Source organism: Littorina saxatilis, linkage group LG2 (assembly GCF_037325665.1).
Source record: "Littorina saxatilis isolate snail1 linkage group LG2, US_GU_Lsax_2.0, whole genome shotgun sequence".
Lineage (NCBI taxonomy): Eukaryota > Metazoa > Mollusca > Gastropoda > Littorinimorpha > Littorinidae > Littorina > Littorina saxatilis.
In genome coordinates, this window is record NC_090246.1 from 93,205,303 (window position 1) to 93,227,802 (window position 22,500).

At 46.5% G+C, this 22,500-nt stretch overlaps 1 protein-coding gene across 1 annotated transcript in view; it reads left to right on the forward strand.

Moving 5' to 3' along the window:
• The first annotated feature begins 1,137 nt into the window (after nt 1–1,137).
• Nucleotides 1,138–22,500, forward strand: part of LOC138960191 (jmjC domain-containing protein E-like) — a 21,486-nt gene continuing 123 nt past the window's right edge. Inside the window, exons 1-4 of the mRNA XM_070331971.1 lie at nt 1,138–2,200; nt 20,783–20,849; nt 21,857–21,982; nt 22,477–22,500. The exon at nt 22,477–22,500 is cut by the window's right edge and continues 123 nt beyond it. Of these exons, the coding sequence (XP_070188072.1) occupies nt 1,572–2,200; nt 20,783–20,849; nt 21,857–21,982; nt 22,477–22,500 (846 nt within the window). The 5' untranslated portion in view covers nt 1,138–1,571. The remainder of the gene's footprint in view (nt 2,201–20,782; nt 20,850–21,856; nt 21,983–22,476) is intronic.

Sequence of the window (22,500 nt, forward strand, 5' to 3'; positions counted from 1 at the left end):
GAAGCTTGCTGGAAATAACCTATAACTAGCCCTCGAGATTAAAAAAAAAATAACAAAAAGTCTTCTTTTCGTGGAAGTTGATAATTTCACTTATTTTCACTCTGTTTTTGATAAGCTTCTTTAGTTTCCTGGTGTGCTTCAAATAATGCTCTCATCAACCCGAAACACATACATCTAAAGCATATTTTGATTAGTCTGACTTGTACACTAAGTTGTATCATGTTATTTTGAAGTATAGGGGGCTTTTTACAGTGATTCGTGAAGGCCGCTTCTCTGGTCCATCATATCAGGCGCCCAGGCTCCTAATATGGACCATTTGTGATTTTTTCTGTATTTAATTTTTGCTGAATATCTATTAAAGCTATTTCACTCTAATTTGGCCTCACGGTTAACCTAAGAGAGAAGGACTACCAAACACAAAATGAAACTTGTTCGCAAGAAAACAAGCTAGTTATCAGCATGAAACAAAAAGTGGTCCATATTAGGAGCCCTTCCCCTACTTATAGCCACACACCTGTTGTTCCAGGTAGACGAAGGTAGAACTTGAAGGTAAACAGCTCAGAGTTGCTTTGTACATGTGTAGTAGAATTCAAGTAGGCTGTAGTGTCCCAAATTCAAGGAAGCCATTGAAAAGGACTACAGACTTTGCCGAAGTTTGCAGACTGAGAGAACCGTCGTAGTGCATTGAAAGTAAAGAAAAAAGCGTGATGAAAAGTGACAATTTTGACTTTGAAATGCGATTCATTCTGTAAGCCTTAGTTTTGTGTTCAAGGGACGTAATTACATGGCGGAGAGACACTGTTGATGAAATTTAGCCCTTCAAAGCATTGTCGGATAATGGTGTGGTTACACGAAGTTCGCTTGTAAAAAACAAAACACGGGTTCAGTGTTCTATTTGCTCGTCATCTCTAATGTTTTGGGAGTAAAGTTACTTTTTCTAAGATACTTTTTTTGGCCTTAAGGTGGAGATAAAGTAAACCTGGTACTGATCAAGAAACAAAGACGCACGAAGCAATTCATTAACTGTGACTTTCGTACATATTATTTTACTTAATACCTTCCCCTTAATATACTTTCAGTGACGAAGGCTCCTTTAAAACAACAAACACTTCACCAACTGTTGCCAGCCTGGTTGTCGCAGCAAACGTGTTGCCTCTACATCAAAATCACAACTCGCAAATGAAGCGGACATGCTACAATACACGTAGCCGGTAAATACAAAATATCTTTGTGTGGCACAGTGTTCTGCGTAAGTGCACTGGTCTGAGACAGTATTTTGTCCTGCAAATAATTATCTTTGTGTGGCACAGTGTTCTGCGTGAGTGCAGTGGTCTTGGACATTTTTCCTGCAAACCGGACTGACTACTTCTCCAGTCTCCAAACGACCGAAGAAGAAGAAGGGTACTGGTCTAGAAAACAAGATTGTGTATTTCGTTCAGGAATTTAGAAAAATCAACGGAAGATTGTTGACACTCGAAGAAAGGAATTTCAGGGTAGCAGCAGAACTATCTCAAGTTTGTCGAAAGTCAAAAAGGACATACAAATTTGCAATAACTACAATAACAAAAACCATGTTAGGATATCAGAGGAGGCAGCATCTACTTGTGTCACGTTTCAAGCCTGTGTTCTTGCTCTCTTTTCTGATAATTCTCGGAACCGTAGCACTAACATATTCGACAACGCCTTCATCGACTCAGAAGGCAAAAGCAGAAGACAACTCAAAAGCAGACAACACGAAAGCAAAAGACAACGCCAAAGCAGGAGACAACACTAAAAAAGAAGACAACACCAAAGCAAAAGACAACACGAAATCAAAAGACAACACGAACGTAAAAGACAACACCAATGCAGATGACAACACCATAAAAGGACATCTGCGACCCTTCGGCGAGAGCGGTTCCCGCGCTGAAATCGAAGTGCGCTCGGATTTTCCGGAGCCGTACGATTTCATCGTGAACTACGTGCAGAAATCAAAACCGGTCAAGCTGTCCGGAGTGGTCAGTGATGCACGTGCGACACGCATGTGGACAGATGACTATCTCCTGTCCCTGGATTTGCCGGACGACTCTTTGGTCAGTTTGGAGACGCAGAAGAAGGAGAACCGTTCATTGGGAAAGGAGGACCTCCACTTTCACGAGTTTCTCAAAATCTACAACCAAACGGAGCATTATATGGTGGACGATGTGCCTTCATATCTCAGGTAAGCGTAAGATTTGTTTCTCTTCTTCTTCTTCTTCTTCTGCGTTCATGGGCTGAAACTCCCACGTACACTCGGTTTTTTTGCACGCGTGGATTTGTACTTGTATGACCGTTTTTACCCCACTATTTAGGCAGCCATACGCCACTTTCGGAGGAACTTGTTTCTTTTCGATTTCCTTTTTATTAACCTTAGTTGCATACATGCCGCTCTAAAGCTTGTCCTTAACTGGGCGAAGTCGACTACGCGAAGTATTCTTCGCGAAGCTGGCCGCACGGAGCTTGAGCTCTGAGTTGTCGATACAAAAAGACTTCGCGAAGCTGGCCGCACGGCGCTTGAGCTCTGAGTTGTCGATACAAAAAGACTTCGCGAAGCTGGCCGCACGGAGCTTGAGCTCTGAGTTGTCGATACAAAAATACTTCGCGAAGCTGGCCGCACGGCGCTTGAGCTCTGAGTTGTCGATACAAAAAGACTTCGCGAAGCTGGCCGCACGGCGCTTGAGCTCTGAGTTGTCGATACAAAAAGACTTCGCGAAGCTGGCCGCACGGCGCTTGAGCTCTGAGTTGTCGATACAAAAAGACTTCGCGAAGCTGGCCGCACGGCGCTTGAGCTCTGAGTTGTCGATACAAAAAGACTTCGCGAAGCTGGCCGCACGGCGCTTGAGCTCTGAGTTGTCGATACAAAAAGACTTCGCGAAGCTGGCCGCACGGAGCTTGAGCTCTGAGTTGTCGATACAAAAAGACTTCGCGAAGCTGGCCGCACGGCGCTTGAGCTCTGAGTTGTCGATACAAAAAGACTTCGCGAAGCTGGCCGCACGGCGCTTGAGCTCTGAGTTGTCGATACAAAAAGACTTCGCGAAGCTGGCCGCACGGCGCTTGAGCTCTGAGTTGTCGATACAAAAAGACTTCGCGAAGCTGGCCGCACGGCGCTTGAGCTCTGAGTTGTCGATACAAAAAGACTTCGCGAAGCTGGCCGCACGGCGCTTGAGCTCTGAGTTGTCGATACAAAAAGACTTCGCGAAGCTGGCCGCACGGCGCTTGAGCTCTGAGTTGTCGATACAAAAAGACTTCGCGAAGCTGGCCGCACGGCGCTTGAGCTCTGAGTTGTCGATACAAAAAGACTTCGCGAAGCTGGCCGCACGGCGCTTGAGCTCTGAGTTGTCGATACAAAAAGACTTCGCGAAGCTGGCCGCACGGCGCTTGAGCTCTGAGTTGTCGATACAAAAAGACTTCGCGAAGCTGGCCGCACGGCGCTTGAGCTCTGAGTTGTCGATACAAAAAGACTTCGCGAAGCTGGCCGCACGGCGCTTGAGCTCTGAGTTGTCGATACAAAAAGACTTCGCGAAGCTGGCCGCACGGCGCTTGAGCTCTGAGTTGTCGATACAAAAAGACTTCGCGAAGCTGGCCGCACGGCGCTTGAGCTCTGAGTTGTCGATACAAAAAGACTTCGCGAAGCTGGCCGCACGGCGCTTGACCTCTGAGTTGTCGATACAAAAATACTTCGCGAAGCTGGCCGCACGGCGCTTGAGCTCTGAGTTGTCGATACAAAAAGACTTCGCGAAGCTGGCCGCACGGCGCTTGAGCTCTGAGTTGTCGATACAAAAAGACTTCGCGAAGCTGGCCGCACGGCGCTTGAGCTCTGAGTTGTCGATACAAAAAGACTTCGCGAAGCTGGCCGCACGGCGCTTGAGCTCTGAGTTGTCGATACAAAAAGACTTCGCGAAGCTGGCCGCACGGCGCTTGAGCTCTGAGTTGTCGATACAAAAAGACTTCGCGAAGCTGGCCGCACGGCGCTTGAGCTCTGAGTTGTCGATACAAAAAGACTTCGCGAAGCTGGCCGCACGGCGCTTGAGCTCTGAGTTGTCGATACAAAAAGACTTCGCGAAGCTGGCCGCACGGCGCTTGAGCTCTGAGTTGTCGATACAAAAAGACTTCGCGAAGCTGGCCGCACGGCGCTTGAGCTCTGAGTTGTCGATACAAAAAGACTTCGCGAAGCTGGCCGCACGGCGCTTGAGCTCTGAGTTGTCGATACAAAAAGACTTCGCGAAGCTGGCCGCACGGCGCTTGAGCTCTGAGTTGTCGATACAAAAAGACTTCGCGAAGCTGGCCGCACGGCGCTTGAGCTCTGAGTTGTCGATACAAAAAGACTTCGCGAAGCTGGCCGCACGGCGCTTGAGCTCTGAGTTGTCGATACAAAAAGACTTTGCGAAGCTGGCCGCACGGCGCTTGAGCTCTGAGTTGTCGATACAAAAAGACTTCGCGAAGCTGGCCGCACGGCGCTTGAGCTCTGAGTTGTCGATACAAAAAGACTTCGCGAAGCTGGCCGCACGGCGCTTGAGCTCTGAGTTGTCGATACAAAAAGACTTCGCGAAGCTGGCCGCACGGCGCTTGAGCTCTGAGTTGTCGATACAAAAAGACTTGGCGAAGCTGGCCGCACGGCGCTTGAGCTCTGAGTTGTCGATACAAAAAGACTTCGCGAAGCTGGCCGCACGGCGCTTGAGCTCTGAGTTGTCGATACAAAAAGACTTCGCGAAGCTGGCCGCACGGAGCTTGAGCTCTGAGTTGTCGATACAAAAAGACTTCGCGAAGCTGGCCGCACGGAGCTTGAGCTCTGAGTTGTCGATACAAAAAGACTTCGCGAAGCTGGCCGCACGGAGCTTGAGCTCTGAGTTGTCGATACAAAAAGACTTCGCGAAGCTGGCCGCACGGCGCTTGAGCTCTGAGTTGTCGATACAAAAAGACTTCGCGAAGCTGGCCGCACGGCGCTTGAGCTCTGAGTTGTCGATACAAAAAGACTTCGCGAAGCTGGCCGCACGGAGCTTGAGCTCTGAGTTGTCGATACAAAAAGACTTCGCGAAGCTGGCCGCACGGCGCTTGAGCTCTGAGTTGTCGATACAAAAAGACTTCGCGAAGCTGGCCGCACGGCGCTTGAGCTCTGAGTTGTCGATACAAAAAGACTTCGCGAAGCTGGCCGCACGGCGCTTGAGCTCTGAGTTGTCGATACAAAAAGACTTCGCGAAGCTGGCCGCACGGCGCTTGAGCTCTGAGTTGTCGATACAAAAAGACTTCGCGAAGCTGGCCGCACGGAGCTTGAGCTCTGAGTTGTCGATACAAAAAGACTTCGCGAAGTCGGCTTCGGGTTCAATTAGGTACTGCCTTAAGTGTAAGATTTGTTTCTTCTATTTCTTTGTTTTTAACCTCAGTTGCATGCATGCCACTCTAAATCATGTCCTAAATATTATTGGGCGAAGTCGACTACGAGAAGTATACTCCGCGAAGCTGGCCGCACGGAGCTTTAGCACTGTGTTTTCCGTAAAAAGACTTCGCGAAGTCGACTTCTTAAGCGTAAGATTTTTTCCTCTATTTTTTTTTTTTTAAAGATTTTTTGAACCTCAGTTGCATGCATGCTGATGTAAACCTTAGCCTTCTTTGTATCCCCTTTTTTGGTGTGAATGCCCCTGCTAAGGAGCCTTCTGTGTATTTAGATTCTTTTTGTTTTGCTTGTGTTTTTTAGTCATGCTTTTAGCTTGACTCGCATGCGACTTTCCGTGGTGGTGGCTTCCCCTTTTTGTTCTTTCACTTTTATTATCTTATTTCACTTTTGCCCCTATTTGTTCCCATTTTGCAGCCACCTCTGTAGGTTCGCGTGCGGGTCTAGCTCGCTCTTTATCCTCTAGTTTTCTTTATTAAGTATGAGCGTCCTGGTACGAACTTTGTTTTGTTTTAATGACGTTAAATATTGTAACGAACTAATTTATAAACAAGGTAGTGTGGCCGGCGTTTTTCTGATATTAATTTCATGTGCCTGTATGGCTCACGCTGGACAGCCTATGGAGTTTTTCCCCGGAGAGCACGGGACGCATGTTTTGCAACAGTAATATTGTAGTAACGCGCAGTATTTTTAGTTCACCTCTGTGGTGGATAGCCTGTATTCGTCGTCACTTACTGGGAAGCCGTTCACGGAACAAGATGTTTTAGTATAGATAGATTTTTTTTGCTCTGTTCCGGGGCCCAGTGTTTTCTGCCAGCCTCCAGTTTTGTTTTAAGTTATTTTGTAGTTCAGGTTCAGTTGCTCGCCTTGAGTCTGTTTTAGATTATTGATGCTGTCAAAGGCGAGTATCCATTTCTGACTATGTTTCTTTTATTTACCGAATTCGTGTAATTTTCGTTTCGAATCTTTGTTTGTTATGACTTTCTGTCCGTTTTCTTTGTCTTCTGTCCGTTTCTGTGTCTTCTTTCCGTCTCTGTGTCTTCTGTCCGTTTCTTTGTCTTCTTTCCGTTTCTGTGTCCTACGTTTATTCTATGTAGGGTTTTTCTAACATATTTTTGTCTTGGTGATTTTTTATTGATTTGCCGCCATCTTGTTTCGGCCGCCATTTTGTCGTCCATCTTTGATGTTTATGTTTTTAGGACACCTTTGATGTTTAGTTTGATGTTTCGAATTCTAAGTTTAGTTTTTTCTTTCTATCAGTTTCCACCGCTCCGCGCTTCTCGCTCCGCGCTTCTCGCTCACCGCTCCGCGCTTCTCGCTCCATGCTCCACGCTTCACACTCTACTGTTCTGCACTCTCACTCAAACTAGTCCTTTCTACTTCACATTTTAGCTTTAATTCACTTTCTAAACTTAGATTAGTTTTTCCGCCACGCTCCGATATAGGTTACTTAGCCTCTCCATAGATTTATGTTTAGCCTTTTATATATTGATATTATGAGCTGTTTCCGAATTACCATGACATCGACAAGTATTCAATAAACTTTAATTAATTTTCCAATTCTAGTGTTCGTTTTGTTTTGTGAGCGCGTCGGTTCTTTATAGCACCAAAATTACATCCTCCAGAATTTATATAAGCCATCACAGAATCTTACAGCTACTCAAGGGCAAGCACAGTGGAAACTCTGATATTTTTTGGAACATTTTGGATTGTTTTCGACAAAGAACTTTATGAATTTTTGTAGGCCTGTGATTAGGGCCACTGACTTTTGAACTTCTTATCCTTACGAATCTTGTGAAGAGATCATGAACCTTTTGTCTTAAAGGAACTGTGTTTCGTATCTAGCGAACAATATTTTAATTTATTTTTGTCTGCCCAGAGCAGAGCAACTTAGGCATTATTTTAGGTTTGTTGACCATAGCATTGCACACTTCGTACTTCGTATTTTCTTCCCCTCTAGTGAGTGACCCGAGGTGTGCCATTTGAATTTTGCTTCTCTATATTTCGCAAGTCTTTGTTAACCTCTACGTTTTCACTTGACTTAAAGTATGGATGAGAAATTACCTTCTCATGAGAGTGCCGAGCTATCCCCTTACACTTTGAAGGTAGAGAGGGATGAACATTTTGCTTCGGACACTGATAGTCGTAAGAATGAAGGCGACCGTGATGGCGCTCAGGGAGAGTCTCTAGCTGAACCCACTCAGACCCAAGACACTTTGAATTCAGATAACTTTCCCTCTCAAGCTGAACATTCTCCTACACAGGAAGGTTTAGGTACTGAGCCCTCCCAACAGGCTGCAAGTGCAGAGCATCTCGCTCAACGAAGTAGAGAAGAAAGAGGCCCCGCCATTGTTAGGGCTAGACTTAATGTTGAGGTGAGGGAACTGTCAGACAAGTACTGGGCCATAAGTCGAGCTCATAAGAATATGATCAGCGAGTTGTGCACAGCTTTTAGGGAAACACCAGACCAAAGAAGAGCCCTTAAAGCTCATAAAATAGTCCTCTGTGAGCACCTAAACAAGCTGAATGTGGCGAACTCGAGGCTTTGTCAAGTGGCTGAAAGTGATGTAGCTATAGAAGAGGATCTGAGCGATATGCACATGCAAACGGAGACGCTCAAAGAACAATATCACAGACTCTTTCCCAAGTTAGACCCGTACGCCTCCAGCTCGGACTTGACTTCCACAGTCGCTTCTGGAGGTGCTAGAGAGGTTTCTCTAGATGCTTCTTTGGCGGTTAGTGCAGCGAGATTTAGGTCCCAGCAAATGGTCGCAGATGAAAGGGCCAGACAAGAAGAAACTCTTTTGCTTTTAGAGGAGAAGGCTTCTAGGTCTAAAGCTTTGGCGGCAGAGAAGAAGGCAGAGTTGGAAAGAGAGTGTGCTGAGAAGAAGGCAGAGATGGAAAGAGAGTGTGCTCGTTTAGAGAGAGAGGCTCAAGATGAAAGGTTAGCTTTGAAGAAAAAGGAAAAGGAAGTTAAGACTGCACTAGAGAGGGTGGAGAGAGAAGGCAAGATGCAAGAAGAGCATGAAGTTTTTAAGATCATTAAAACTGACATAGAAGACCAGCAAAGGGCTAGAGAAAGATTCATGCCCCAACTACCTCGTGACAGCCCCATTGATAGGTACCTAGGTACTCACAACCCCCTGCATGTAGGTACACACTCAGAGAGCATAGGAGATGTGGCGGTAGGGTATGATAGGCACACACAGCACACACAAGATACATATAAGCCTGCGACAGCCGACACCTACGCCCGCCCGCGTCACCAGCCGGCAGCCAACACCCTCGTCTCTGGGCAACATCAGCCTGCGGCAGCCAAGCCTGGACTCCCGCCACTTCAGAAGCCCACGGAGGTCAGGGCTTATGCCCCTTCGCATCTCCAGTCGGCCGCCGAGGATATCCGCGACACTCTTCGAGGCATCTCCAGGACCCTTGCCCAACCTGTCTCCGCTTTTCACCCACTTCCAGCAGCGGTCACAGCCACGGCTCCTACCACTACGACGATGACTACAGCCACCACGATGACGACAAGAGTCGGAGGCCAATTCGCGACCTCCTTTCGGCCTCAGTTTGTCAAAGCTGAGATTCCAAGCCACGAAGATCGTCCTCGCCAGATCTACGCGCCTTCCCGTTTCCCTCACAAATCCCTCAATCCATCAGCGAGACCTTTTTCCGGGCCTTTCCCTGGTCCTTTTCCTGCCATGACCTCCCGAGAGTCTCCGACCTATGTGCCAAGCTTTGCATATGGGCCTTCTGTCATGCATCCTCCCATGCAAACGCCGCAATATGACCACGCTGCTAGCTTTGCTCCTGACACTGACTATACACAGCATGGTTTTCAAGAGGCTCCGGTCACGAGCCCTTCAGACGTCTACTACGGGCAAGATGCATACCTTCCTCAGATGCAAGGCCAGCCAGCGCTCTCCGAGGGTTCTGCCCTAGCTCGTACTCTAGCTGAGGCTCTCCTGATCAACAGGTTACCGACGCAGGAGCCCACTACGTTTTCAGGAGATCCTTTGACGTACCCTCTCTGGAGGTCCTCATTCACGCTTTTGATTGAGCGGCAGGGCGTTTCTGCAGAGGAAAAGCTCCTCTACTTGGAGAAGTACTTGGACGGTCCGGCGAAGGATGCGGTCAAGGGACTCTTTCTGATCAGGGATGCCCAGGCCTATCAGCAGGCCCTTCAGACGCTGGAGGAAAGATTCGGCAGTTCTTTCGTCGTTGCCAGAGCCTTCCGAGAGAAACTAGATGCATGGCCGGTAATCAAACCCAAAGATGGACAAGCCCTCCGTGCCTTCTCGGACTTTCTTGGACAATGCCTTGTGGCGAGCCGAGTGATAGGCCAGCTACAGAATCTTGAAGACCCAGCCTATCACAAGACACTCATGAGCAAGCTTCCAGATTGGTTGGTGAGAAACTGGGTGCGGAAAGTAAACAAGACCAAGAACGAGAAGAAACGCTACCCTACCTTTGAGGAGTTGTCAGCTTTCATCAAGACAGAGGCAGACATCCTTTGCGAGCCCCTTTTCTCCTCCAGCAAATCTGCCGCCTCTTCCACCTCACAGACCGCCAGTTCATCAGTCCCCAAGAGAACATCGTACAGTACGGATTGTTCTACTGCATCTGCATGTCAAGAGTGTGACAAATGTCTTTGTCAGCATCACGCGAAAACTGTCCTGAATACGAACTGCGACGAAGTCTGTCCCTTTTGTACCGTTCGTTTTCCGACCAGCTCTTCTTCTCATCCTCTACTCAGATGCCAGAGGTTCGATGAGATTCCCGTTGAGGACAGGAAACACTTCATGTACGAAGCGTCTTTGTGCTTTTCCTGTGCCAGAAAGACTGACCATAGAAGTGTAGACTGCACTACTAGGGCGATATGTGACAAGTGCCAAGGCCCACATCTCACTATGCTGCATGGAGCGCCTAGCTACAGGAAGAAGATTCCCAATCAGCAACGGAATGCCCGGGGACCGCCAGATTCTTCAAGGTTTGTCTGTCTCAGTCAAGATGCCCGTGTTTCTGCCTCTGGATCAGCATTCGCGACGACCAACAAGTCAGACAGACCAGTCAGAGCTACCATGATTGTTCCGGTCAGAGTTTCGACGAAAGAGAATCCCACGGTAGAGCATACGACATACGCGCTGCTTGACACCATGTCTTGCATCTCCTTCGTTACTGAATCTTTGAGTGACAAGCTGAACACTCATTCTGAGCCAGCGTCATTGAGGCTGAACACTATGACTTCTCAGAACACTCATATCGAATGTCAGAGAGTGACCGGATTGTGTGTCAAGGCCCTCAACTCCAATGTTTCCCACAACCTGAAAACGCTCTACACGACGGACCATCTCACCAATGACACTGAGAACATACCAACATCAGAGACCGCTCGTAACATCAAGCATTTGAGTCATATTGCCAGCGAGATTCCCCCGTTGCTCGAAGGCTGCACTCCCGGGTTGTTGATTGGCTACGATCATGCAGAGCTATTCATGCCAGAGAGAGTCATCAAGGGAGACCCATACGCCGTTCTCACACCGTTGGGTTGGACGATACTGGGACAAGTGTCGCCAAAACAGTCTGTCCATGACGTGATGCACGTGTCTCTGACAGAACATTGTCTCAGCGAGTACGAAGGTGAATCAGTCGCTTCCGTATATCGCACGACACTCGCCGAACCCAGAATCTCCGACCCTCTCCATGTCATGGAAAGGATTTTGACCAGACCACAACGAAGAAGACCACGACGAAGAAGACCAGTACGAAGAAGACCACAACGAAGAAGACCACAACGAAGAAGACCACAACGAAGAAGACCACAACGAAGAAGAAAGTGGCTCCTTCCCCAACGTAACGTTGCTGTCGGAGATGTCGTCGTGCTACGTGACGAAGCCGTATGCAGAGCAGATTGGCCTCTTGGACTCGTGACGGAGGTTCGCCCCAGCGACGATGGGCTCGTGCGAACCTGCAAGCTCAAGACTGTCAAGGTCACCTCGAAGACGAGCCATTCCACTTTCTACTACTGGCGCCCCATCTCTAAGCTGACCGTGCTGGTGAAGGCAGACCCGGACACTCAATGACTTTTCCAGTGAACGTTACTGTTTCGACAGACCGTTTGTGCATGTTTGGTCTGACGTAATCCGTTCGCCTTTTTTGACAGGTGGCGCTGTTTTGATTTGGGGAGAAAATTTCGTCTTAATGCAAATATTTTTTGTGACTTTGTGGTTTCTCTCCATTTGTATATATGTTTTTGGTTCCGCATTTTGGAACGAAAGCTCTTGACAGAGGCAAGCGCTTAATGAATCGGTTTGTTTAGTCCTTCCCGCGTGCGGATGCCTGTGCTTATGTTTAAGACGACTGAAGATGTTTTTCTTTTGTATTTTGTAGGTTGCGACTACAGTCTTTCATACTGAGTTGCGGGTTATGTAAAGGTGTAAGAATAATGTTGACACGATATGTTGACAGTGACGGACTGACGAAATATGATGTTACATTTGTTGAAAGAACACGTGTGATTTTTAGATTGAGACTCATGAGAGTGCGTTTCGAACAGCTACGTTTTGGATAATGCCGAAAGGATTCTGTAACGTTTCGGATTTTTTGTATTTTGAACCACGTATGAGAGTGCGTTTCGAACAGCTACGTTTTGGATAATGCCAAAAGGATTCTGTAATGTTTCGGATTTTGTTTTTGAACCACGCCTGTATTCGATGATTTTGTTGATTTTTTATGTTGACTTTTGTAAAGACTAAGATGTCTTCGAGGGGGGAATGTGAATGCCCCTGCTAAGGAGCCTTCTGTGTATTTAGATTCTTTTTGTTTTGCTTGTGTTTTTTAGTCATGCTTTTAGCTTGACTCGCATGCGACTTTCCGTGGTGGTGGCTTCCCCTTTTTGTTCTTTCACTTTTATTATCTTATTTCACTTTTGTCCCTATTTGTTCCCATTTTGCAGCCACCTCTGTAGGTTCGCGTGCGGGTCTAGCTCGCTCTTTATCCTCTAGTTTTCTTTATTAAGTATGAGCGTCCTGGTACGAACTTTGTTTTGTTTTAATGACGTTAAATATTGTAACGAACTAATTTATAAACAAGGTAGTGTGGCCGGCGTTTTTCTGATATTAATTTCATGTGCCTGTATGGCTCACGCTGGACAGCCTATGGAGTTTTTCCCCGGAGAGCACGGGACGCATGTTTTGCAACAGTAATATTGTAGTAACGCGCAGTATTTTTAGTTCACCTCTGTGCTGGATAGCCTGTATCCGTCGTCACTTACTGGGAAGCCGTTCACGGAACAAGATGTTTTAGTATAGATAGATTTTTTTTGCTCTGTTCCGGGGCCCAGTGTTTTCTGCCAGCCTCCAGTTTTGTTTTAAGTTATTTTGTAGTTCAGGTTCAGTTGCTCGCCTTGAGTCTGTTTTAGATTATTGATGCTGTCAAAGGCGAGTATCCATTTCTGACTATGTTTCTTTTATTTACCGAATTCGTGTAATTTTCGTTTCGAATCTTTGTTTGTTATGACTTTCTGTCCGTTTTCTTTGTCTTCTGTCCGTTTCTGTGTCTTCTTTCCGTCTCTGTGTCTTCTGTCCGTTTCTTTGTCTTCTTTCCGTTTCTGTGTCCTACGTTTATTCTATGTAGGGTTTTTCTAACATATTTTTGTCTTGGTGATTTTTTATTGATTTGCCGCCATCTTGTTTCGGCCGCCATTTTGTCGTCCATCTTTGATGTTTATGTTTTTAGGACACCTTTGATGTTTAGTTTGATGTTTCGAATTCTAAGTTTAGTTTTTTCTTTCTATCAGTTTCCACCGCTCCGCGCTTCTCGCTCCGCGCTTCTCGCTCACCGCTCCGCGCTTCTCGCTCCATGCTCCACGCTTCACACTCTACTGTTCTGCACTCTCACTCAAACTAGTCCTTTCTACTTCACATTTTAGCTTTAATTCACTTTCTAAACTTAGATTAGTTTTTCCGCCACGCTCCGATATAGGTTACTTAGCCTCTCCATAGATTTATGTTTAGCCTTTTATATATTGATATTATGAGCTGTTTCCGAATTACCATGACATCGACAAGTATTCAATAAACTTTAATTAATTTTCCAATTCTAGTGTTCGTTTTGTTTTGTGAGCGCGTCGGTTCTTTATAGCACCAAAATTACATCCTCCAGAATTTATATAAGCCATCACAGAATCTTACAGCTACTCAAGGGCAAGCACAGTGGAAACTCTGATATTTTTTGGAACATTTTGGATTGTTTTCGACAAAGAACTTTATGAATTTTTGTAGGCCTGTGATTAGGGCCACTGACTTTTGAACTTCTTATCCTTACGAATCTTGTGAAGAGATCATGAACCTTTTGTCTTAAAGGAACTGTGTTTCGTATCTAGCGAACAATATTTTAATTTATTTTTGTCTGCCCAGAGCAGAGCAACTTAGGCATTATTTTAGGTTTGTTGACCATAGCATTGCACACTTCGTACTTCGTATTTTCTTCCCCTCTAGTGAGTGACCCGAGGTGTGCCATTTGAATTTTGCTTCTCTATATTTCGCAAGTCTTTGTTAACCTCTACGTTTTCACTTGACTTAAAGTATGGATGAGAAATTACCTTCTCATGAGAGTGCCGAGCTATCCCCTTACACTTTGAAGGTAGAGAGGGATGAACATTTTGCTTCGGACACTGATAGTCGTAAGAATGAAGGCGACCGTGATGGCGCTCAGGGAGAGTCTCTAGCTGAACCCACTCAGACCCAAGACACTTTGAATTCAGATAACTTTCCCTCTCAAGCTGAACATTCTCCTACACAGGAAGGTTTAGGTACTGAGCCCTCCCAACAGGCTGCAAGTGCAGAGCATCTCGCTCAACGAAGTAGAGAAGAAAGAGGCCCCGCCATTGTTAGGGCTAGACTTAATGTTGAGGTGAGGGAACTGTCAGACAAGTACTGGGCCATAAGTCGAGCTCATAAGAATATGATCAGCGAGTTGTGCACAGCTTTTAGGGAAACACCAGACCAAAGAAGAGCCCTTAAAGCTCATAAAATAGTCCTCTGTGAGCACCTAAACAAGCTGAATGTGGCGAACTCGAGGCTTTGTCAAGTGGCTGAAAGTGATGTAGCTATAGAAGAGGATCTGAGCGATATGCACATGCAAACGGAGACGCTCAAAGAACAATATCACAGACTCTTTCCCAAGTTAGACCCGTACGCCTCCAGCTCGGACTTGACTTCCACAGTCGCTTCTGGAGGTGCTAGAGAGGTTTCTCTAGATGCTTCTTTGGCGGTTAGTGCAGCGAGATTTAGGTCCCAGCAAATGGTCGCAGATGAAAGGGCCAGACAAGAAGAAACTCTTTTGCTTTTAGAGGAGAAGGCTTCTAGGTCTAAAGCTTTGGCGGCAGAGAAGAAGGCAGAGTTGGAAAGAGAGTGTGCTGAGAAGAAGGCAGAGATGGAAAGAGAGTGTGCTCGTTTAGAGAGAGAGGCTCAAGATGAAAGGTTAGCTTTGAAGAAAAAGGAAAAGGAAGTTAAGACTGCACTAGAGAGGGTGGAGAGAGAAGGCAAGATGCAAGAAGAGCATGAAGTTTTTAAGATCATTAAAACTGACATAGAAGACCAGCAAAGGGCTAGAGAAAGATTCATGCCCCAACTACCTCGTGACAGCCCCATTGATAGGTACCTAGGTACTCACAACCCCCTGCATGTAGGTACACACTCAGAGAGCATAGGAGATGTGGCGGTAGGGTATGATAGGCACACACAGCACACACAAGATACATATAAGCCTGCGACAGCCGACACCTACGCCCACCCGCGTCACCAGCCGGCAGCCAATACCCTCGTCTCTGGGCAACATCAGCCTGCGGCAGCCAAGCCTGGACTCCCGCCACTTCAGAAGCCCACGGAGGTCAGGGCTTATGCCCCTTCGCATCTCCAGTCGGCCGCCGAGGATATCCGCGACACTCTTCGAGGCATCTCCAGGACCCGTGCCCAACCTTTCTCCGCTTTTCACCCACTTCCAGCAGCGGTCACAGCCACGGCTCCTACCACTACGACGATGACTACAGCCACCACGATGACGACAAGAGTCGGAGGCCAATTCGCGACCTCCTTTCGGCCTCAGTTTGTCAAAGCTGAGATTCCAAGCCACGAAGATCGTCCTCGCCAGATCTACGCGCCTTCCCGTTTCCCTCACAAATCCCTCAATCCATCAGCGAGACCTTTTTCCGGGCCTTTCCCTGGTCCTTTTCCTGCCATGACCTCCCGAGAGTCTCCGACCTATGTGCCAAGCTTTGCATATGGGCCTTCTGTCATGCATCCTCCCATGCAAACGCCGCAATATGACCACGCTGCTAGCTTTGCTCCTGACACTGACTATACACAGCATGGTTTTCAAGAGGCTCCGGTCACGAGCCCTTCAGACGTCTACTACGGGCAAGATGCATACCTTCCTCAGATGCAAGGCCAGCCAGCGCTCTCCGAGGGTTCTGCCCTAGCTCGTACTCTAGCTGAGGCTCTCCTGATCAACAGGTTACCGACGCAGGAGCCCACTACGTTTTCAGGAGATCCTTTGACGTACCCTCTCTGGAGGTCCTCATTCACGCTTTTGATTGAGCGGCAGGGCGTTTCTGCAGAGGAAAAGCTCCTCTACTTGGAGAAGTACTTGGACGGTCCGGCGAAGGATGCGGTCAAGGGACTCTTTCTGATCAGGGATGCCCAGGCCTATCAGCAGGCCCTTCAGACGCTGGAGGAAAGATTCGGCAGTTCTTTCGTCGTTGCCAGAGCCTTCCGAGAGAAACTAGATGCATGGCCGGTAATCAAACCCAAAGATGGACAAGCCCTCCGTGCCTTCTCGGACTTTCTTGGACAATGCCTTGTGGCGAGCCGAGTGATAGGCCAGCTACAGAATCTTGAAGACCCAGCCTATCACAAGACACTCATGAGCAAGCTTCCAGATTGGTTGGTGAGAAACTGGGTGCGGAAAGTAAACAAGACCAAGAACGAGAAGAAACGCTACCCTACCTTTGAGGAGTTGTCAGCTTTCATCAAGACAGAGGCAGACATCCTTTGCGAGCCCCTTTTCTCCTCCAGCAAATCTGCCGCCTCTTCCACCTCACAGACCGCCAGTTCATCAGTCCCCAAGAGAACATCGTACAGTACGGATTGTTCTACTGCATCTGCATGTCAAGAGTGTGACAAATGTCTTTGTCAGCATCACGCGAAAACTGTCCTGAATACGAACTGCGACGAAGTCTGTCCCTTTTGTACCGTTCGTTTTCCGACCAGCTCTTCTTCTCATCCTCTACTCAGATGCCAGAGGTTCGATGAGATTCCCGTTGAGGACAGGAAACACTTCATGTACGAAGCGTCTTTGTGCTTTTCCTGTGCCAGAAAGACTGACCATAGAAGTGTAGACTGCACTACTAGGGCGATATGTGACAAGTGCCAAGGCCCACATCTCACTATGCTGCATGGAGCGCCTAGCTACAGGAAGAAGATTCCCAATCAGCAACGGAATGCCCGGGGACCGCCAGATTCTTCAAGGTTTGTCTGTCTCAGTCAAGATGCCCGTGTTTCTGCCTCTGGATCAGCATTCGCGACGACCAACAAGTCAGACAGACCAGTCAGAGCTACCATGATTGTTCCGGTCAGAGTTTCGACGAAAGAGAATCCCACGGTAGAGCATACGACATACGCGCTGCTTGACACCATGTCTTGCATCTCCTTCGTTACTGAATCTTTGAGTGACAAGCTGAACACTCATTCTGAGCCAGCGTCATTGAGGCTGAACACTATGACTTCTCAGAACACTCATATCGAATGTCAGAGAGTGACCGGATTGTGTGTCAAGGCCCTCAACTCCAATGTTTCCCACAACCTGAAAACGCTCTACACGACGGACCATCTCACCAATGACACTGAGAACATACCAACATCAGAGACCGCTCGTAACATCAAGCATTTGAGTCATATTGCCAGCGAGATTCCCCCGTTGCTCGAAGGCTGCACTCCCGGGTTGTTGATTGGCTACGATCATGCAGAGCTATTCATGCCAGAGAGAGTCATCAAGGGAGACCCATACGCCGTTCTCACACCGTTGGGTTGGACGATACTGGGACAAGTGTCGCCAAAACAGTCTGTCCATGACGTGATGCACGTGTCTCTTACAGAACATTGTCTCAGCGAGTACGAAGGTGAATCAGTCGCTTCCGTATATCGCACGACACTCGCCAAACCCAGAATCTCCGACCCTCTCCATGTCATGGAAAGGATTTTGACCAGACCACAACGAAGAAGACCACGACGAAGAAGACCAGTACGAAGAAGACCACAACGAAGAAGACCACAACGAAGAAGACCACAACGAAGAAGACCACAACGAAGAAGAAAGTGGCTCCTTCCCCAACGTAACGTTGCTGTCGGAGATGTCGTCGTGCTACGTGACGAAGCCGTATGCAGAGCAGATTGGCCTCTTGGACTCGTGACGGAGGTTCGCCCCAGCGACGATGGGCTCGTGCGAACCTGCAAGCTCAAGACTGTCAAGGTCACCTCGAAGACGAGCCATTCCACTTTCTACTACTGGCGCCCCATCTCTAAGCTGACCGTGCTGGTGAAGGCAGACCCGGACACTCAATGACTTTTCCAGTGAACGTTACTGTTTCGACAGACCGTTTGTGCATGTTTGGTCTGACGTAATCCGTTCGCCTTTTTTGACAGGTGGCGCTGTTTTGATTTGGGGAGAAAATTTCGTCTTAATGCAAATATTTTTTGTGACTTTGTGGTTTCTCTCCATTTGTATATATGTTTTTGGTTCCGCATTTTGGAACGAAAGCTCTTGACAGAGGCAAGCGCTTAATGAATCGGTTTGTTTAGTCCTTCCCGCGTGCGGATGCCTGTGCTTATGTTTAAGACGACTGAAGATGTTTTTCTTTTGTATTTTGTAGGTTGCGACTACAGTCTTTCATACTGAGTTGCGGGTTATGTAAAGGTGTAAGAATAATGTTGACACGATATGTTGACAGTGACGGACTGACGAAATATGATGTTACATTTGTTGAAAGAACACGTGTGATTTTTAGATTGAGACTCATGAGAGTGCGTTTCGAACAGCTACGTTTTGGATAATGCCGAAAGGATTCTGTAACGTTTCGGATTTTTTGTATTTTGAACCACGTATGAGAGTGCGTTTCGAACAGCTACGTTTTGGATAATGCCAAAAGGATTCTGTAATGTTTCGGATTTTGTTTTTGAACCACGCCTGTATTCGATGATTTTGTTGATTTTTTATGTTGACTTTTGTAAAGACTAAGATGTCTTCGAGGGGGGAATGTGAATGCCCCTGCTAAGGAGCCTTCTGTGTATTTAGATTCTTTTTGTTTTGCTTGTGTTTTTTAGTCATGCTTTTAGCTTGACTCGCATGCGACTTTCCGTGGTGGTGGCTTCCCCTTTTTGTTCTTTCACTTTTATTATCTTATTTCACTTTTGCCCCTATTTGTTCCCATTTTGCAGCCACCTCTGTAGGTTCGCGTGCGGGTCTAGCTCGCTCTTTATCCTCTAGTTTTCTTTATTAAGTATGAGCGTCCTGGTACGAACTTTGTTTTGTTTTAATGACGTTAAATATTGTAACGAACTAATTTATAAACAAGGTAGTGTGGCCGGCGTTTTTCTGATATTAATTTCATGTGCCTGTATGGCTCACGCTGGACAGCCTATGGAGTTTTTCCCCGGAGAGCACGGGACGCATGTTTTGCAACAGTAATATTGTAGTAACGCGCAGTATTTTTAGTTCACCTCTGTGGTGGATAGCCTGTATCCGTCGTCACTTACTGGGAAGCCGTTCACGGAACAAGATGTTTTAGTATAGATAGATTTTTTTTGCTCTGTTCCGGGGCCCAGTGTTTTCTGCCAGCCTCCAGTTTTGTTTTAAGTTATTTTGTAGTTCAGGTTCAGTTGCTCGCCTTGAGTCTGTTTTAGATTATTGATGCTGTCAAAGGCGAGTATCCATTTCTGACTATGTTTCTTTTATTTACCGAATTCGTGTAATTTTCGTTTCGAATCTTTGTTTGTTATGACTTTCTGTCCGTTTTCTTTGTCTTCTGTCCGTTTCTGTGTCTTCTTTCCGTCTCTGTGTCTTCTGTCCGTTTCTTTGTCTTCTTTCCGTTTCTGTGTCCTACGTTTATTCTATGTAGGGTTTTTCTAACATATTTTTGTCTTGGTGATTTTTTATTGATTTGCCGCCATCTTGTTTCGGCCGCCATTTTGTCGTCCATCTTTGATGTTTATGTTTTTAGGACACCTTTGATGTTTAGTTTGATGTTTCGAATTCTAAGTTTAGTTTTTTCTTTCTATCAGTTTCCACCGCTCCGCGCTTCTCGCTCCGCGCTTCTCGCTCACCGCTCCGCGCTTCTCGCTCCATGCTCCACGCTTCACACTCTACTGTTCTGCACTCTCACTCAAACTAGTCCTTTCTACTTCACATTTTAGCTTTAATTCACTTTCTAAACTTAGATTAGTTTTTCCGCCACGCTCCGATATAGGTTACTTAGCCTCTCCATAGATTTATGTTTAGCCTTTTATATATTGATATTATGAGCTGTTTCCGAATTACCATGACATCGACAAGTATTCAATAAACTTTAATTAATTTTCCAATTCTAGTGTTCGTTTTGTTTTGTGAGCGCGTCGGTTCTTTATAGCACCAAAATTACATCCTCCAGAATTTATATAAGCCATCACAGAATCTTACAGCTACTCAAGGGCAAGCACATTTGGACTTGTTGATTATTATGACGTGATATGCAAAATTTCCCTTCTGCATGGAACTGCAACTTTTGACTTGATACCCAAATGTTATATTCTGCTAAAGTAAGCGTTAAGAAAATACTTGGAGCAACCTCAGATTATCAGATTATCCAATTATTTCTTGAGGAGAGTCTGCACAAAGTTGACTCTGGGAAATAAGTCCCTTGCCGAACGTGGGGATCGAACCCACGCCGATAGCGGCAACTGGTTTTGAACAGACTGGGCAATATCCCCACCCTATGAAGTAAATAGTATATAATTATATACATGTATCAGAGATGGCCAAATCGTCCGCCCGGTCGCCAAGGGCGAGTAAAAAATCCGCCGGGCTAGTAGAAATCGCCTGGCAACTTGCCTGGCTGGACAGTGAAAATTCTGGTCAAATGAACAATTTTTGCTTGTAATATCGACTTTCAAATCAGATGGAGCAACTTTGGTATGCACCGGACCAGCGAAATTTCTGGCGAGCTAGTTACTCTCTGGCAGTTACTCGCCCGGCTGGCGAGTTAAAATGTTGGGATTTGGCCATTCCTGATGTATCCCACCGTATATATGCGATCTGAACTGCATCATTACATCGTTTTGTCAGACCGGATGTCTGGGTCCCATGCAGTCTTCAGTGCCCTGAACTGATCCAACAAGGCTTCGCTTTCGCAGTGAGTAGATGGACCTGTGCCGTTGTCAATAAACAAAACACAAAGAATTGTAGGTTATTGAAACGTTTCATTATTTACAAAACATTACTACAGTACTTCGACCCAGTGGACTTTTAAGGTGACAGACGTATGGCGGTATCAATAATGAACTTCTCTTAAAATCGTCGATGAATCTCGCATGCAAGACATACTGTAAATATTTTGTCAATAATTAAACGTACCAACAACCTACTATTCTTGAGGGTTTTTTTAATTCTAAACTTTGGAACGTTAACAGCTAGGGTTTTTTTTAATTCTAAACTTTGGAACGTTAACAGCTAGGGTTTTTTTAATTCTAAACTTTGGAACGTTAACAGCTAGGGTTTTTTTAATTCTAAACTTTGGAACGTTAACAGCTAGGGTTTTTTTAATTCTAAACTTTGGAACGTTAACAGCTAGGGGTTTTTTAATTCTAAACTTTGGAACGTTAACAGCTAGGGTTTTTTTAATTCTAAACTTTGGAACGTTAGCAGCTAGTCTATCTGTTTTTGTATTTCTGTGCCGTTATTCGTCTGGTGTGGCTTCCAAGCCCTACCCTCATTTTCCCTCGGTGTGTGTATGTGTGTGTGTGTGTGTGTGTGTGTGTGTGTGTGTCTTCGTTTTATTCGTTCATTGGCTGAAACTCCCACGGCTTTTACGTATACGACCTTTTTTACCATGCCGTTTAGGCAGCCATACGCCTCTTTCGGGGGATGCATGCTTGATATTTTCGTGTTTCTATAACCCACCGAACTCTGACATGGATTACAGGATCTTTTCCGTGCGCACTTCGTCTTGTGCTTGCATGTACACACGAAGGGGGATAAGGCACTAGCAGGTCCGACCTGGGAGATCGGAAACCCACCAGGCGCGGCCGGGATTCGAATCCACGACCTTCCAAGTGGTAGGCCGGCTTATTAACCACTTGGCTATTGCGCCTGTCTGTGTTTGTGTTAATCTGATGTATGCGTTTTGCATGTTCTTTTCAGATTATGTGGTTCAGTAGTGGAGGAACAAAATCTGTGGTTCATACCGATGCCTTTGAAAACATTCTGTGCCTCTACCGTGGACAGAAAACATTTGTCATGCTGGACCCCGATACGGACAGAGAGAAGGTGGAGCAATATTTGTCTTTGTATGTGGGATGGGAGGAGGGAGGGGTAGTAGGGGTCGGGTAAGTGTGCGGAGAGGGGGGGCGGGTGGGTGTGTTGGTGCGTGTGCAAGGGGGGAGATGGAGATGTGTGTGTGTGTGTGTGTGCGTGTGTGTGTGTGTGTGTGTGGGGGGGTAGTTGTGGTGGAGAGGGCGGAAGGGGTGGGGGAGGGGTGGGTGTTTATGTTATGTGTGTGTGTGTACGTGCCCCTGTGGTGACAAAGGGCTGGACGTGGATACCATCTCTGAATCTGTACATAAAGTTGACCCGTGTCTGTCCCGGCCTGGGTTCGAACCCTTGACACAAGGATCAGAAGTTTAGTGCTCTACCCACTGAGCTACCAGCCTCTTCCAACACACACTCGTCATTTTATACGTTCGTTCATTCGTGATTTAATTCATCAAATAATTAATTAATCCATTCTGTTGTTTACGTATTTATTATCTCTTTAATTACAGATTGACCTCGACAGCCACCAAGCA